This window comes from Salmo salar, chromosome ssa14, assembly GCF_905237065.1.
Source record: "Salmo salar chromosome ssa14, Ssal_v3.1, whole genome shotgun sequence".
NCBI lineage: Eukaryota > Metazoa > Chordata > Actinopteri > Salmoniformes > Salmonidae > Salmo > Salmo salar.
The window spans coordinates 53,466,354-53,482,729 of NC_059455.1; the positions used below are offsets into that span (position 1 = coordinate 53,466,354).

The following is a 16,376-nucleotide window of genomic DNA, read 5'->3' on the forward strand; positions in this document are numbered from 1 at the left end:
TCAGTGGTGATACTTCCTGTATAATCATTGGTGATATTTCCTGTATAATCAGTGATATTTCCTGTATAATCAGTGGTGATATTTCCTGTATAATCAGTGGTGATATTTCCTGTATAATCAGTGGTGATATTTCCTGTATAATCAGTAGTCATATTTCCTGTATAATCAGTGGTGATACTTCCTGTATAAATCAGTGGTGATATTTCCTGTATAATCAGTGATATTTCCTGTATAATCAGTGGTGATATGTCCTGTACAATCAGTGGTGATATGTCCTGTACAATCAGTGGTGATACTTCCTGTATAATCAGTAGTGATATTTCCTGTATAATCAGTGGTGATATTTCCTGTATAATCAGTGATATTTCCTGTATAATCAGTGGTGATATTTCCTGTATAATCAGTGGTGATATTTCCTGTATAATCAGTAGTGATATTTCCTGTATAATCAGTGGTGATATTTCCTGTATAATCAGTGGTGATATTTCCTGTATAATCAGTGTGATATTTCCTGTATAATCAGTGGTGATATTTCCTGTATAACCAGTGCTGATACTTCCTGTATAATCAGTGGTGATATTTCCTGTATAATCAGTGGTGATATTTCCTGTATAATCAGTGGTGATAATTCCTGTATAATCATGTGATACTTCCTGTATAAATCAGTGGTGATATTTCCTGTATAATCAGTGGTGATATTTCCTGTATAATCAGTGGTGATATTTCCTGTATAATCAGTGGTGATATTTCCTGTATAATCAGTAGTCATATTTCCTGTATAATCAGTGGTGATACTTCCTGTATAAATCAGTGGTGATATTTCCTGTATAATCAGTGATATTTCCTGTATAATCAGTGGTGATATGTCCTGTACAATCAGTGGTGATATGTCCTGTACAATCAGTGGTGATACTTCCTGTATAATCAGTAGTGATATTTCCTGTATAATCAGTGGTGATATTTCCTGTATAATCAGTGGTGATATTTCCTGTATAATCAGTAGTGATATTTCCTGTATAATCAGTAGTGATATTTCCTGTATAATCAGTAGTGATATTTCCTGTATAATCAGTAGTGATATTTCCTGTATAATCAGTGGTGATACTTCCTGTATAATCAGTGATATTTCCTGTATAATCAGTGGTGATATTTCCTGTATAATCAGTGCTGATATTTCCTGTATAATCAGTGGTGATACTTCCTGTATAATCAGTGGTGATATTTCCTGTATAATCAGTGGTGATAATTCCTGTATAATCAGTGATACTTCCTGTATAAATCAGTGGTGATATTTCCTGTATAATCAGTGGTGATATTTCCTGTATAATCAGTGATATTTCCTGTATAATCAGTGGTGATATTTCCTGTAGTGATATTTCCTGTATAATCAGTGGTGATATTTCCTGTATAATCAGTAGTGATATTTCCTGTATAATCAGTGGTGACCTGTCATTCAGGGCAGTTGGGGCATGTTATTTTGGCATTAATACGTGTCACAGATCAGTTTGCAAACAATGTAAAAATATATATATATATCATTGAGTTAATAAAGTCACATACAAACATTGTCTCTTTTCTGCGTTCTTGAATAAGGCATTTCCAAAAGACAGGTGTTTCAGCCCAACTCAACTCTGTGGTGGTTACGGCAGCCAGCGGAAAATCCAGAGCGTAGGGGGTTGGTTATCTTCTCTAGTCGCGCCGTGATTGGCTCAGTGTTCTGTCACTCATGGGGACACTACGTCACCGCAACATCTACAGGTAGAGCTAAAAAATTCAAGCCACCCTTGGGTGCTGCCATAGAGTTACATTAGAAATGCCCATCCAAGAAGGCTCAAGGTCATTGGCCACAGATTAAAAACGTAAAATCTACAGTAGCTTTGATTGGACCGTCAACATCAAGCTAGACAAGCAGTCATCATCATGAATCAAGTCGACAATCAACTGGCAAATCCTTTTCAATCCTTGTCATATGAAGATAAATTATAAAGAAAAATTATGGTATCGCTGCTCATCGGCCATAAACATCGCAAATTCAACAATGAGTGGCTTGGAAGGAATCCGTGGCTAACTGCAAGCATTGCGAAGCAATCACTAGCATGCTATTCAGTGGAGTGGATGTGTGGTCCAATAATGGAATTAAGGGCCTCTTTTCCAAGCTTAAAAGGATAAACATTCAACATTGGCCATGCTGTCAATCCAGCATGACTTCTGCCACTTTCAAAACAACTGGAAATTCAGAACTGGGAACTTTCAGACTTCAGTGAGTTCAAGACAACTGGGAACTTTCAGACTTCAGTGAGTTCAAGACAACTGGGAACTCTGAACTGGGAACTCTGGCGGGAAAAAAACGAGCTCCGACTGGGAAAAAACGTTTTGAACGGTCATCCAATTCGGGATTCCAAATCGGGAAGTCAGAAATCTTTCTAGCGCTCTGACCTGAAGATCACTAACGTCATGTTTCAACCTTGTTTTTCCCCCAGAGTTCCCAGTTGTCTTGAAAGCACCATTAATCCAGAGAATGTCAGACTTTGATGACAAAGTTTGATGACAAAATTTGCCCACAAAAGACCGTCGCGCCACCTTCTTGTTCAAGTGATGGCATACAGAGTACTGGGTAGTTGCAGGAACAGGGTAGCAGGGCCCATGGCATACAGAGTACTGGGTATCAACCATGTCAACGCCAACCATGTTCCCACAACTACCCAGTACTCTGTATGCCATGGGCTATCCTACCCTGTTCCTGCAGCTACCCAGTACTCTGTATGGGCTCTCCTACCCTGTTCCTGTAGCTACCCAGTACTCTGTATGCCATGGGCTCTCCTACCATGTTCCTGTAGCTACCCAGTACTCTGTATGCCATGGGCTCTCCTACCCTGTTCCTACCCAGTACTCTGTATGCCATGGCCTTTCCTACCCTGTTCCCTAAGCTACCCAGTACTCTGTATGCCATGGGCCCTCCTACCCTGCTCCTGCAGCTACCCAGTACTCTGTATGCCATGGGCGCTTCTACCCTGTTACTGCAGCTACCCAGTACTCTGTATGCCATGGTCTCTCATACCCTGTTCCTGCAGCTACCCAGTACTCTGTATGCCATGGGCTCTACTACCCTGTTCCTGCAGCTACCCAGTACGCTGTATGCCATGGACTTTCCTACCCTGTTCCTGCAGCTACCCAGTACTCTGTATGCCATGGGCTCTCCTACCCTGTTACTGCAGCTACCCAGTACTCTGTATGCCATGGTCTCCCCTACCCTGTTGCTGTAGCTACCCAGTACTCTGAATGCCATGGGCCCTCCTACCCTGTTCCCGCTGCTACCCAGTACTCTATATGCCATGGGCTCACCTACCCTGTTCCTGCATCTACCCAGTGCTCTGGGAAAAACGTAACTTCCAGAGGACCTATCATTCTTTCAGTCCCTCCTCTCTTCGTTCTCTTCCTCTGTATCTGCTGCCAAAGTCACTTTCTACCACTCTAAATGTCAAGCTTCACCCTCTAACCCTGGGAAACTCTTTCCCATCTTCTCCTCCTTCCTTAATCCTCCACCCCCTCCCCCTACCTACTCCCTTTCTGTGGATGACTTTGTCAACCACTTTCAAAAGGAGGTTGACAATATCCGCTCCTTATTCACTCAGCCTATTGAGTCCACTGGTCCCATTCACACAGAACTACCCTACGCCTTGACCTCTTTCTCCCCTCTCTCTCTCCAGAACTACCCTACGCCTTGACCTCTTTCTCCCCTCTCTCTCCAGAACTACCCTATGCCTTGACCTCTTTCTCCCCTCTCTCTCTCTCCAGAACTACCCTATGCCTTGACCTCTTTCTCCCCTCTCTCTCTCCAGAACTACCCTACGCCTTGACCTCTTTCTCCCCTCTCTCTCTCCAGAACTACCCTACGCCTTGACCTCTTTCTCCAGAACTACCCTACGCCTTGACCTCTTTCTCCCCTCTCTCTCTCCAGAACTACCCTACGCCTTGACCTCTTTCTCCCCTCTCTCTCTCCAGAACTACCCTACGCCTTGACCTCTTTCTCCCCTCTCTCTCCAGAACTACCCTACGCCTTGACCTCTTTCTCCCCTCTCTCTCCAGAACTACCCTACGCCTTGACCTCTTTCTCCCCTCTCTCTCCAGAACTACGCTACGCCTTGACCTCTTTCTCCCCTCTCTCTCTAGAACTACGCTACGCCTTGACCTCTTTCTCCCCTCTCTCTCTCCAGGACTACCCTACGCCTTGACCTCTTTCTCCCCTCTCTCTCTCCAGAACTACCCTATGCCTTGACCTCTTTCTCCCCTCTCTCTCTCCAGAAGTACCTTACGCCTTGACCTCTTTCTCCTCTCTCTCTCCAGAACTACCCTACGCCTTGACCTCTTTCTCCCCTCTCTCTCCAGAACTACCCTACGCCTTGACCTCTTTCTCCTCTCTCTCTCCAGAACTACCCTACGCCTTGACCTCTTTCTCCCCTCTCTCTCTCTCTCTCCAGATGACATCCTGCGACTAGTGAGGTCTGGCCGCCCGACAACCTGCCCGCTCAACCCCATCCCCTCCTTTTCATAACCATCTCTGAAGACCTTCTCCCTTCCCTCATCAACTCATCCCTGACCACTGGCTGAGTCCCCTCTGACTTCCAAAGTGGCCCGAGTCGCTCCCCTCCTCAAGAAACCAACACTCAACCCCTCTGATGTCAAAAACTATAGACCTGTATATTTTCTTTCCAAACCGTCTCTGACCAACTCTCTCGTTAGCTCTCTCAGAACGATTTCCTTGATCCTAACCAGTCAGGCTTCAAGACGGGTCACTCAACTGAGACTGCTCTCTTTGTCACAGAGGGCTCTCCACACTGCCAAAGCTGACTCTCTCTCCTCTGTTCTCATCCTCCTAGATCTATCCTCTGCCTTCGACAACGTGAACCATCAGATCCTCCTCTCCACCCTCTCAGGGTTGGGTGTCTCAGGCTCTATCAGATCCTCCTCTCAGGGCTGGGTGTCTCAGACTCTATCAGATCCTCCTCTCAGGGCTGGGTGTCTCAGACTCTATCAGATCCTCCTCTCCACCCTCTCAGGGCTGGGTGTCTCAGGCTCTATCAGATCCTCCTCTCAGGGCTGGGCGTCTCAGGCTCTATCAGATCCTCCGCTCCACCCTCTCAGCGCTGGGCGTCTCAGGCTCTATCAGATCCTCCGCTCCACCCTCTCAGCGCTGGGCGTCTCAGTCTCTACACTCTTGGATTTCAGCCTACCTGTGGAGAGAATCTGTGTCTGCACCATGTACTCTCACTACTGGTGTCCCCCAGGGCTCGCTTCTAGGCCCTCTTCTCTCTATAGACCAAGTCACTCAGCTCTGTCATATCCTCTCATGGTCTCTCCTATCACTGCTATGAGGATGGACCTCTCCTCTTCTCCCTATACACCAAGTCACTCAGCTCTGTCATATCCTCTCATGGTCTCCTATCACTGCTATGCAGATGTCACTCAAGGTGGCGACACGCATCTTTGCGTGCCTGGCAGATATCTCAGCTTGGATGTTGGCCCACCACCTCAAGCGCAACCTCAACAAGACAGAGCTGTTCTTCCTCCTGGGGAAAGCCTGCCCACTTCAGGACGTCTCCATCAGGGTCGACTCCAAGATGTCCCCCTCCCAGAGTGCTAAGAACCTTGGCGTGACCCTAGACAACACACCCTTCGTTCTCAGGAAACATCTAAACAGTGACTCGCTGCTGCAGGTTTATGCTCAACAACCGGGTTCCCCAAACTGGCAGAGATGCATCAGGTCCCATTTTACAGTCTTTGGGAAGTCTCAGCAAGGGATTGAACTCACAACCTTTCAATCTCCACAAGGCCACTGAGTTCGTCTGGATCAGAGCGTCTGCTAAATGACGAAAATGTCTATGTAACATGTGAGCCAAAAAACCCACCTTTAAGCTATCAAAGCTAAAAAACCACCTCTGCTGTCAAAGATAAATCTCACCCACGTTCCAGTTGGGGAACGTGAGAATAATTCAGGACTCAGAGACAACAACTCTCGGTTTTTATATCAGAATCCGGTTATTTTCATCCTTTTAAGGGTCCTGTGACAGCGGCGCGATGTAGCTGGTAACTTTAATCACTGCTTTCTGAGAAACCGTTTGGAGCGTTTTGATGGTTTATTTTACACAATCACCCCCCTTTTTCTGCTCTGAACCAGATGAATAAAATAATAGACTTGTATTCATTAGAAGTTATGTGTTTCTCTAGTAGAGAAGTGGACTGTACTGGATATATAATAAAGTTGAATCAGATTAACAGCACGTGGTTGCCTTCAATAAGCCTCAATAGAGATGTAGCGTTTACACTCCACGACCACTGAATGGAACAACAGAAAAGCGAAAGGCCTTCTGAGTAAAGCCGTCTTATAAAGTAGCAAATGGGGCGGCAGGTCAGACTAGCAGTTAGAAAGGCCAGCTAGCAACCGGTGGGTTACAAGTCAACAGGGAAAAGCAGTTCTGTCCCAATTCTGTCTCTCCCCTCTCCTACCTCTTCTCCCTCCCTCCCATCCCTCTTCTCCCTCCCTCTCCTACCTCTTCTCCCTCCCTCCTCTCCCCTCTAGTATTTACCTGGAGAAACAGAAGAAAACATAGATGATGGTGGTGGCAAGCTCAACACTCTGCTTCCAGTCCTCCCGCAAAACTCTGGCCAGGGCTCCTAGAGCCGTTTCTACAGGACAGACAGAGAGACACACAAACAGAACCTTAGACATACGGACCAGAGCAGAGCCACTGTCCTGATGGTTTACACTTTAATGCAATGTTATGCATATAGCGCAGACCTTCTCCGTCTCTCCACCTCTGTCTTTACCATTCTGTAGTAGTTCCTCCAGGTTGTCCGGGTTCCTGGCCAGGTGTAGGATGAGTGTAGCCCCTTTCACCTTCTCCTCCATACCTTCATACAGCAGCTCTACATACTCTTCCACCTTGTTGATGTTAGCCTCCTCATCTATCTAGAACAGAGAGACACCATGTTGACGTTAGCCTCCTCATCTATCTAGAACAGAGAGACACCATGTTGATGTTAGCCTCCTCATCTATCTAGAACAGAGAGACACCATGTTGACGTTAGCATCCTCATCTATCTAGAACAGAGAGACACTGTGTTGACGTTAGCCTCCTCATCTATCTAGAACAGAGAGACACCGTGTTGACGTTAGCCTCCTCATCTATCTAGAACAGAGACACCGTGTTGACGTTAGCCTCCTCATCTATCTAGAACAGAGAGACACCGTGTTGACGTTAGCCTCCTCATCTATCTAGAACAGAGAGACACCGTGTTGACGTTAGCCTCCTCATCTATCTAGAACAGAGAGACACCGTGTTGACGTTAGCCTCCTCATCTATCTAGAACAGAGAGACACCGTGTTGACGTTAGCCTCCTCATCTATCTAGAACAGAGAGACACCGTGTTGACGTTAGCCTCCTCATCTATCTAGAGCAGAGACACCGTGTTGACGTTAGCCTCCTCATCTATCTAGAACAGAGAGACACCATGTTGACGTTAGCCTCCTCATCTATCTAGAACAGAGACACCGTGTTGACGTTAGCCTCCTCATCTATCTAGAACAGAGACACCGTGTTGACATTAGCCTCCTCATCTATCTAGAACAGAGAGACACCGTGTTGATGTTAGCCTCCTCATCTAGAACAGAGAGACACCATGTTGACGTTAGCCTCCTCATCTATCTAGAACAGAGAGACACCATGTTGATGTTAGCCTCCTCATCTATCTAGAACAGAGAGACACCATGTTGACGTTAGCATCCTCATCTATCTAGAACAGAGAGACACTGTGTTGACGTTAGCCTCCTCATCTATCTAGAACAGAGAGACACCATGTTGACGTTAGCCTCCTCATCTATCTAGAACAGAGACACCATGTTGACGTTAGCCTCCTCATCTATCTAGAACAGAGACACCATGTTGACGTTAGCCTCCTCATCTATCTAGAACAGAGACACCATGCTTACGTTAGCCTCCTCATCTATCTAGAACAGAGACACCGTGTTGACGTTAGCCTCCTCATCTATCTAGAACAGAGAGACACCATGTTGATGTTAGCCTCCTCATCTATCTAGAACAGAGAGACACCATGTTGACGTTAGCCTCCTCATCTATCTAGAACAGAGAGACACTGTGTTGACGTTAGCCTCCTCATCTATCTAGAACAGAGAGACACCGTGTTGACGTTAGCCTCCTCATCTATCTAGAACAGAGACACCATGTTGACGTTAGCCTCCTCATCTATCTAGAACAGAGACACCATGTTGACGTTAGCCTCCTCATCTATCTAGAACAGAGACACCATGCTGACGTTAGCCTCCTCATCTATCTAGAACAGAGACACCGTGTTGACGTTAGCCTCCTCATCTATCTAGAACAGAGAGACACCATGTTGACGTTAGCCTCCTCATCTATCTAGAACAGAGAGACACCATGTTGACGTTAGCCTACTCATCTATCTAGAACAGAGACACCGTGTTGACGTTAGCCTCTTCATCTATCTAGAACAGAGACACCGTGTTGACGTTAGCCTCCTCATCTATCTAGAACAGAGAGACACCATGTTGACGTTAGCCTCCTCATCTATCTAGAACAGAGAGACACCATGTTGACGTTAGCCTCCTCATCTATCTAGAACAGAGACACCGTGTTGACGTTAGCCTCCTCATCTATCTAGTCAAATGTATTATTATTTTATTTATTTCACCTTTATTTAACCAGGTAGGCTAGTTGAGAACAAGTTCTCATTTACAACTGCGACCTGGCCAAGATAAAGCAAAGCAGTTTGACACATACAACAACACAGAGTTACACATGGAGTAAAACAAACATACAGTCAATAATAAAGGTAGAAAAATAAGTCTATATACAATGTGAGCAAATGAGGTGAGATAAGGGAGGTAAAGGCAATAAATAGGCCATGGTGGCGAAGCAAATACAATATAGCAAGTAAAACACTGGAATGGTAGATTTGACAGTAGATGAGTGTGCAAAGTAGAAATACTGGGGTGCAAAGGAGCAAAATAAATAAATAAATACAGTAGGGGAAGAGGTAGTTGTTTGGGCTATTTATAGATGAGCTATGTACAGGTGCAGTGATCTGTGAGCTGCTCTGACAGCTGGTGCTTAAAGCTAGTGAGGGAGATAAGTGTTTCCAGTTTCAGAGATTTTTGTAGTTCGTTCCAGTCATTGGCAGCAGAGAACTGGAAGGAAAGGCGGCCAAAGGACGAATTGGCTTTGGGGGTGACAAGTGAGATATACCTGCTGGAACGCGTGCTACGGGTGGGTGCAGCGAGCAGAGATAAGGTGGGACTTTACCTAGCAGGGTCTTGTAGATGACCTGGAGCCAGTGGGTTTGGCGACGAGTATGAAGCGAGGGCCAGCCAACGAGAGCGTACAGGTCGCAGTGGTGGGTAGTATATGGGGCTTTGGTGACAAAACGGATGGCACTGTGATAGACTGCATCCAATTTGTTGAGTAGGGTGTTGGAGGCTATTTTGTAAATGACATCGCCAAAGTCGAGGATCGGTAAGATGGTCAGTTTTACGAGGGTATGTTTGGCAGCATGAGTGAAGGATGCTTTGTTGCGAAATAGGAAGCCAATTCTAGATTTATTTTGGACTGGAGATGTTTTATGTGAGTCTGGAAGGAGAGTTTACAGTCTTACCAGACACCTAGGTATTTGTAGTTGTCCACATATTCTAAGTCAGAACCGTCCAGAGTAGTGATGCTGGACGGGCCGGCAGGTGCAGGCAGCGATCGGTTGAAGAGTATGCATTTAGTTTTACTTGTATTTAAGAGCAGTTGGAGGCCACGGAAGGAGAGTTGTATGGCATTGAAGCTCGTCTGGAGGGTTATTAACACAGTGTCCAAAGAAGGGCCAGAAGTATACAGAATGGTGTCGTCTGCGTAGAGGTGGATCAGAGACTCACCAGCAGCAAGAGCGACATCATTGATATATACAGAGAAGAGAGTCGGCCCAAGAATTGAACCCTGTGGCACCCCCATAGATACTACCAGAGGTCCGGACAACAGGCCCTCAGATTTGACACACTGAACTCTGTCGGAGAAGTAGTTGGTGAACCAGTTGAGGCAGTCATTTGAGAAACCAAGGCTGTTGAGTCTGCCGATGAGGATGTGGTGATTGACAGAGTCAAAAGCCTTGGCCAGGTCAATGAATACGGCTACACAGTACTGTTTCTTATCGATGCCGGTTAAGATATCGTTTAGGACCTTGAGCGTGGCTGAGGTGCACCCATGACCAGCTCTGAAACCAGATTGGAGATCTGTTCATTAACTTGGCTTTGGAAGACCTTAGAAAGGCAGGGTAGGATAGATATAGGTCTGTAGCAGTTTGGGTCTAGAGTGTCCCCCCCTTTGAAGAGGGGGATGACCGCAGCTGCTTTCCAATCTATGGGAATCTCAGACGACACGAAAGAGAGGCTAGAGAGGCTAGAACAGGCTAGTAATAGGGGTTGCAACAATTTCGGCAGATCATTTTAGAAAGAAAGGGTCCAGATTTTCTAGCCCGGCTGATTTGTGGGGGTCCAGATTTTGCAGTTCTTTCAGAACATCAGCTGACTGGATTTGGGAGAAGGATAAATGGGGAAGGTTTGGGTGAGTTGCTGTGGGGGGTGCAGTTTTGTTGACCAGGGTAGGGGTGGCCAGGTGGAAAGCATTGCCAGCCGTAGTAAAATGCTTATTGAAATTCTCAATTATAGTGGATTTATCGGTGGTGACAGAGTTTCCTATCCTCAGTGCAGTGGGCAGCTAGGACGAGGTGCTCTTATTCTCCATGGACTTTACAATGTCCCAGAACTATGAGGATGCCCGTGTTTACGGCATTGGGGTTGTACCTGGTAGGTTCATTGATAATTTGTGTGAGATTGAGGGCATCAAGCTTAGATTGTAGGACGGCTGGGGTGTTAAGCGTGTCCCAGTTTAGGTCACCTAGCAGCACGAGCTCTGAAGATAGATGGGGGGCAATCAGTTCACATATGGTGTCCAGAGCACAGCTGGGGGCAGAGGGTGGTCTATAGCAGGCGGCAACGGTGAGAGACTTGTTTTTAGAGTGGTGGATTTTTAAAAGTAGAAGTTCAAATTGTTTGGGTGCAGACCTGGATTGTAGGACAGAACTCTGCAGGCTATCTCTGCAGTAGATTGCAACACTGCCCCCTTTGGCCGTTCTATCTTGTCTGAAAATGTTGTAGATAGGGATGTAGATTTCAGAGTTATTGGTGGTCTTCCTAAGCCAGGATTCAGACATGGCTAGGACATCCGGGTTGGCAGAGTGTGCTAAAGCAGTGAATAAAACAAACTTAGGCAGGAGGCTTCTAATGTTATTATGTATGAAACCAAAGCTTTTACAGTTAAAGAAGTCATGAAAAGAGAGCGCCTGGGGAATAGGAGTGGAGCTAGGCACTGCAGGGCCTGGATTCACCTCTACATCACCAGAGGAACAGAGGAGGAGCAGGATAAGGGTACGGCTAAAAGCCATGAGAATTGGACGTCTAGGACGTCCGGAACAGAGAGTAAAAGGAGCAGGTTTCTGGGGGCGATAAAATAGATTCGAGGTATAATGTACAGACAAAGGTATGGTAGGATGTGAATACAGTGGAGGTAAACCTAGGCATTGAGTGATGATGAAAGAGATATTGTCTCTAGAAACATAATTGAAACCAGGTGATGTCATTGCATGTGTGGGTGGAGGAACTGAGAGGTTGGATAAGGTATAATGAGCAGGGCTAGAGGCTCTACAGTGAAATAAGCCAATAAACACTAACCAGAACAGCAACGGACAAGGCATATTGACATTAAGGAGAGGCATGCTTAGTCGAGTGACCATAAGGGTCCAGTGAGTAGTGAGGTTGATTAGTTAGATTATGATTAGTAGCATTGTTGATGTTAGCCTCCTCATCTATCTAGTCAAATGTATTATGATTATTAGCATTGTTGATGTTAGCCTCAACTAACTAGTCAAATGTATTATGATTATTAGCATTGTTGATGTTAGCCTCCTCATCTATCTAGTCAAATGTATTATGATTATTAGCATCGTTGATGTTAGCCTCCTCATCTATCTAGTCAAATGTATTGTTATGATTATTAGCATTGTTGATGTTAGCCTCAACTCTCTAGTCAAATGTATTATGATTATTAGCATTGTTGATGTTAGCCTCCTCATCTATCTAGTAAAATGTATTGTGATTAGTATTATTGTTAGTTAAAGCAGTAGCAGCTGTAGTAGCAGTAGTGACTGCAGAGTTCCCCTTACTCACCTCCATTCCTTCAAATGGAGTTAGGTCTCTCGGTTTCACCACTCTCTTCTCTGCTGCAGAGAAATGGAATGATTCACTGGTTAACATAGAACTGCACTGTTATAGAATAGACTTTACAGTGGAATTCACTGGTTAACATAGAACTGCACTGTTATAGAATAGACCTTACAGTGGAATGATTCACTGGTTAACATAGAACTGCACTGTTATAGAATAGACCTGACAGTGGAATGACACAATAACTACAACTGTTTCATAAACTATAGAGTTGTACTATAGTTGTCTGTGGTATGGTGTTTCAGAGGGGACCATTGGTGTGGATGCTCACTGCTCACCCTTCCCGCTGGCCTTCTTGCGGTTCTGTAGATAGAAGAGCAGCTGCTCCACCTCAGACAGCTTGGAGGGATGGATGAGTTTACACTCCTCCACCACCTTACGGGCCAGCGCTGCAATGTCTGTGTTCGTATTCAGGCTCTTCAGACGGATACTGACAGGCAGGGAGTGAGAGAGTACAGTAGAATATAATCCAGGGCAATATAATAGAGGGGAATAGAATAGAATAGAGGGGAATAGAATAGAGGGAAATGGAATAGAATAGAGGGTAATGGAATATAATAGAGGGGAATGGAATAGAATAGAGGGGAATGGAATAGAATAGAGAGGAATAAAATACAGAGTAATGGAATAGAATACAGAGGAATAGAATACAGAGTAATGGAATAGAATAGAGGGTAATGGAATAGAATAGAGAGGAATAGAATACAGAGTAATGGAATAGAATAGAGGGTAATGGAATAGAATAGAGAGGAATAGAATACAGAGTAATGGAATAGAATAGAGGGGAATGGAATAGAATAGAGGGTAATGGAATAGAATAGAGAGGAATAGAATAGAGGGTAATGGAATAGAAAAAAAGAGGAATAGAATAGAGGGTAATGGAATAGAATAGAGAGGAATAGAATAGAGGGTAATGGAATAGAATAGAATGAGGAATATAATACAGAGTAATGGAATAGAATAGAGAGGAATAGAATACAGAGTAATGGAATAGAATAGAGAGGAATAGAATACAGAGTAATGGAATAGAATAGAGGGTAATGGAATAGAATAGAGAGGAATAGAATACAGAGTAATGGAATAGAATAGAGGGTAATGGAATAGAATAGAGAGGAATAGAATACAGAGTAATGGAATAGAATAGAGGGGAATGGAATAGAATAGAGGGTAATGGAATAGAATAGAGGGGAATAGAATAGAGGGTAATGGAATAGAAAAAAAGAGGAATAGAATAGAGGGTAATGGAATAGAATAGAGAGGAATAGAATAGAGGGTAATGGAATAGAATAGAGGGTAATGGAATAGAATAGAGAGGAATATAATACAGAGTAATGGAATAGAATAGAGAGGAATAGAATACAGAGTAATGGAATAGAATAGAGAGGAATAGAATACAGAGTAATGGAATAGAATAGAGGGTAATGGAATAGAATGCAGAGTAATGGAAAAGAATAGAGGGTAATGGAATAGAATAGAGAGGAATATAATACAGGGTAATGAAATATAATACAAGGGAATAGAATAGAGGGTAATGGAATAGAATAGAAGGGAATGGAATAGAGGGGAATAGAACAGAGGGGAATATACTAGACGGTAATGGAATAGAGGGGAATAGAACATAGGGGAATAAACTAGAGGGTAATGGAATAGAATACAGGGTAATGGAATTGAATAGAACATAGGGGAATAGAACAGAGGGCAATGGAATAAAACAGAGGGCAATGGAATAGAATAGAGGAGAATAGAATAGAGGGGAATAGAATATCGGGTAATGGAATAGAGGGTAATGGAATAGAATAGAGGGTAATAGAATAGAGAAGAATAGAATAAAGGGTAATGGAATAGAATAGAGAGGAATAGAATAGAGGGTAATGGAATAGAATAGAGGGTAATGGAATAGAATAGAGAGGAATAGAATAGAGGGGAATGAATAGACAGGAAATTATTAGAATAGAACAGAGTGGAATAGGGGGGCGTCAAATAGAATAGAGGAGAATAGAATAGAAATAGATGAGAATACAATAGAGGAGAATAGAATAGATGAGAATAGAATAGAATAGAGGGGAATAGAATAGAGGGGAATAGAATACAATAGAGGGGAATAGAATACAATAGAGGAGAATAGAATACAATAGAGGGGAATACAATAGAGGGGAATAGAATACAATAGAGGGGAATAGAATAGAGGAGAATAGAATAGAGGAGAATAGAATACAATAGAGGGGAGTAGAATACAATAGAGGGGAATAGAATAGAGGAGAATAGAATACAATAGAGGGGAATACAATAGAGGGGAATAGAATACAATAGAGGGGAATAGAAAAGAGGAGAATAGAATACAATAGAGGGGAATAGAATAGGGGAGAATAGAATAGAGGAGAATAGAATAGAGGAGAATAGAATAGAGGAGAATAGAATACAATAGAGGGGAATAGAATAGGGGAGAATAGAATAGATGGGAATAGAATAGGGGAGAATAGAATAGAATAGCCTTCCCTGTGGCTCAGTTGGTAGAGCATGGTGTTTGCAACGCCAGGGTTGTGGGTTCGATTCCCACGGGGGGCCAGTACAAAAAAAATGCATAAAATGAAATGTATGCATTCACTACTGTAAGTCTCTCTGGATAAGAGCGTCTGCTAAAATGACTAAAAAATAAATAAATAACAATAGAATAGAGGGGAATAGAATAGAATAGAGGGGAATAGAATAGATTAGATGTGAATAGAATAGAGTAGAGTAGAATAGAGGAGAATAAAGGGGAATATAATAGAAGGGAAAAGAATAGAATTAGCCTAGATACATTTCCCCAGGCCACATCTCTCAGTTTACCAAAGAAAGTGGCAGGGTCAGACTATTTAAATCACAGACTGTGATTTTAGACCAAAACACCACATATAATTTCCACCGTTTGTTGACTGTGTTGAAACCATGCTTACATCTTCTGACACTTCTTGCGGTCTCCCAGCATCTCGTCTCCGGTCTCTCCAAGGATGGTGGCCTCCACCTCATACTGAACAACCAGGGCTTTTTCTGTAGGGTGCACGTCCAGGCTACCACCCTTCACTTTCCTACGGTCATCATAAAGATTGAAGAATATATTTTAGTTCACTTTTCATTTAAAAAAAAAAATAAAGACTTTAGAATCAACTAACTTGACCGCATTTGACTGCAATGCAATAAATATGACAGCTAGCCAGCTAGCTAGGGAGGCTAATTATTGTCCACACCCCATTGATGGGACTGAGATTTGTTCTCTATCACAGCTGTTGTTGACGCTGCCGCATCCGGGTAGATATTCAACAACACAATGTCTACATGTAACATTTTATCTTCAATTTAAGTAACAAATAAGTAAGCTACTGTAGGCTAGCTAGCTATACGATTAGTATGCCAATGAACTAGCTAGGTGGTGTGCTGCTAGCATGATAAGGCTTTCCATTATAGTTCACATTCCCAGCGAGATACACAACACATTGACGAAATGACAGCTTTAACTTTACCGTTTCAGATAGCGTGCATCCTCAGACTGCATCTTATGCTCTTTATATGAAAACTAAAGATGCCTTTTTTCTTTTTTAAATAGAATCACAGCGAAAAAAAATCACTGACCAGGAAAGTGGTGGTGAATGAACTTTCTTTCCCAGAATGCATTGTGTTGGAAAGAGGAAGAGGGAGGTGGTTTGATACCTTGACGCCTCTTGTGCGACTTCTACAGGTAAGACACAGTGGCGCAGCAACATGAAGGATGTTTATAATGAACAGTTTCATGGTCTCACATTGTAGCTAATCAAGAATGTTTTATAATCGCTCATATTGCTGTTCTCGGATTCAATCAGGACCTCTGTATTGGAAGTCTCTCCACACATCCACAATCGTTTACGGTTTAAAACAAACAGATGGATAGTGTTACCACGAGGTCCGGCAGGGTGTCAGTCTCTCCCTGTCTAGAGGTCTAACCCTAACCCTCTCCCAGAGATGTGGTATCGGCACTAATGTGTTGAGGAGATCCACAGGGTGACGA

The 16,376-nt window shown here is 43.8% G+C and overlaps 1 protein-coding gene across 4 annotated transcripts in view; it reads right to left on the reverse strand.

Annotated features, from left to right (window-relative positions):
- Positions 1-16,110, reverse strand: part of LOC106591047 (kinesin-associated protein 3) — a 148,635-nt gene extending 132,525 nt beyond the window's left edge. The window contains exons 1-6 of one of the 4 annotated variants that reach the window (XM_045694560.1): positions 15,965-16,110; positions 15,292-15,423; positions 12,634-12,785; positions 12,299-12,348; positions 6,826-6,967; positions 6,585-6,684 (exon numbers count right to left, since the gene is read on the reverse strand). In XM_045694560.1, coding sequence (XP_045550516.1) covers positions 6,585-6,684; positions 6,826-6,967; positions 12,299-12,348; positions 12,634-12,785; positions 15,292-15,423; positions 15,965-16,095 — 707 coding nt within the window. In that variant the 5' untranslated portion in view covers positions 16,096-16,110. Of the gene's footprint in view, positions 1-6,584; positions 6,685-6,825; positions 6,968-12,298; positions 12,352-12,633; positions 12,786-15,291; positions 15,424-15,855 lie in introns of all 4 variants that reach the window. The other 3 variants (XM_045694559.1, XM_045694562.1, XM_045694561.1) reach the window with 3 other exon arrangements.
- Between the last annotated feature and the right edge of the window lie 266 nt (positions 16,111-16,376).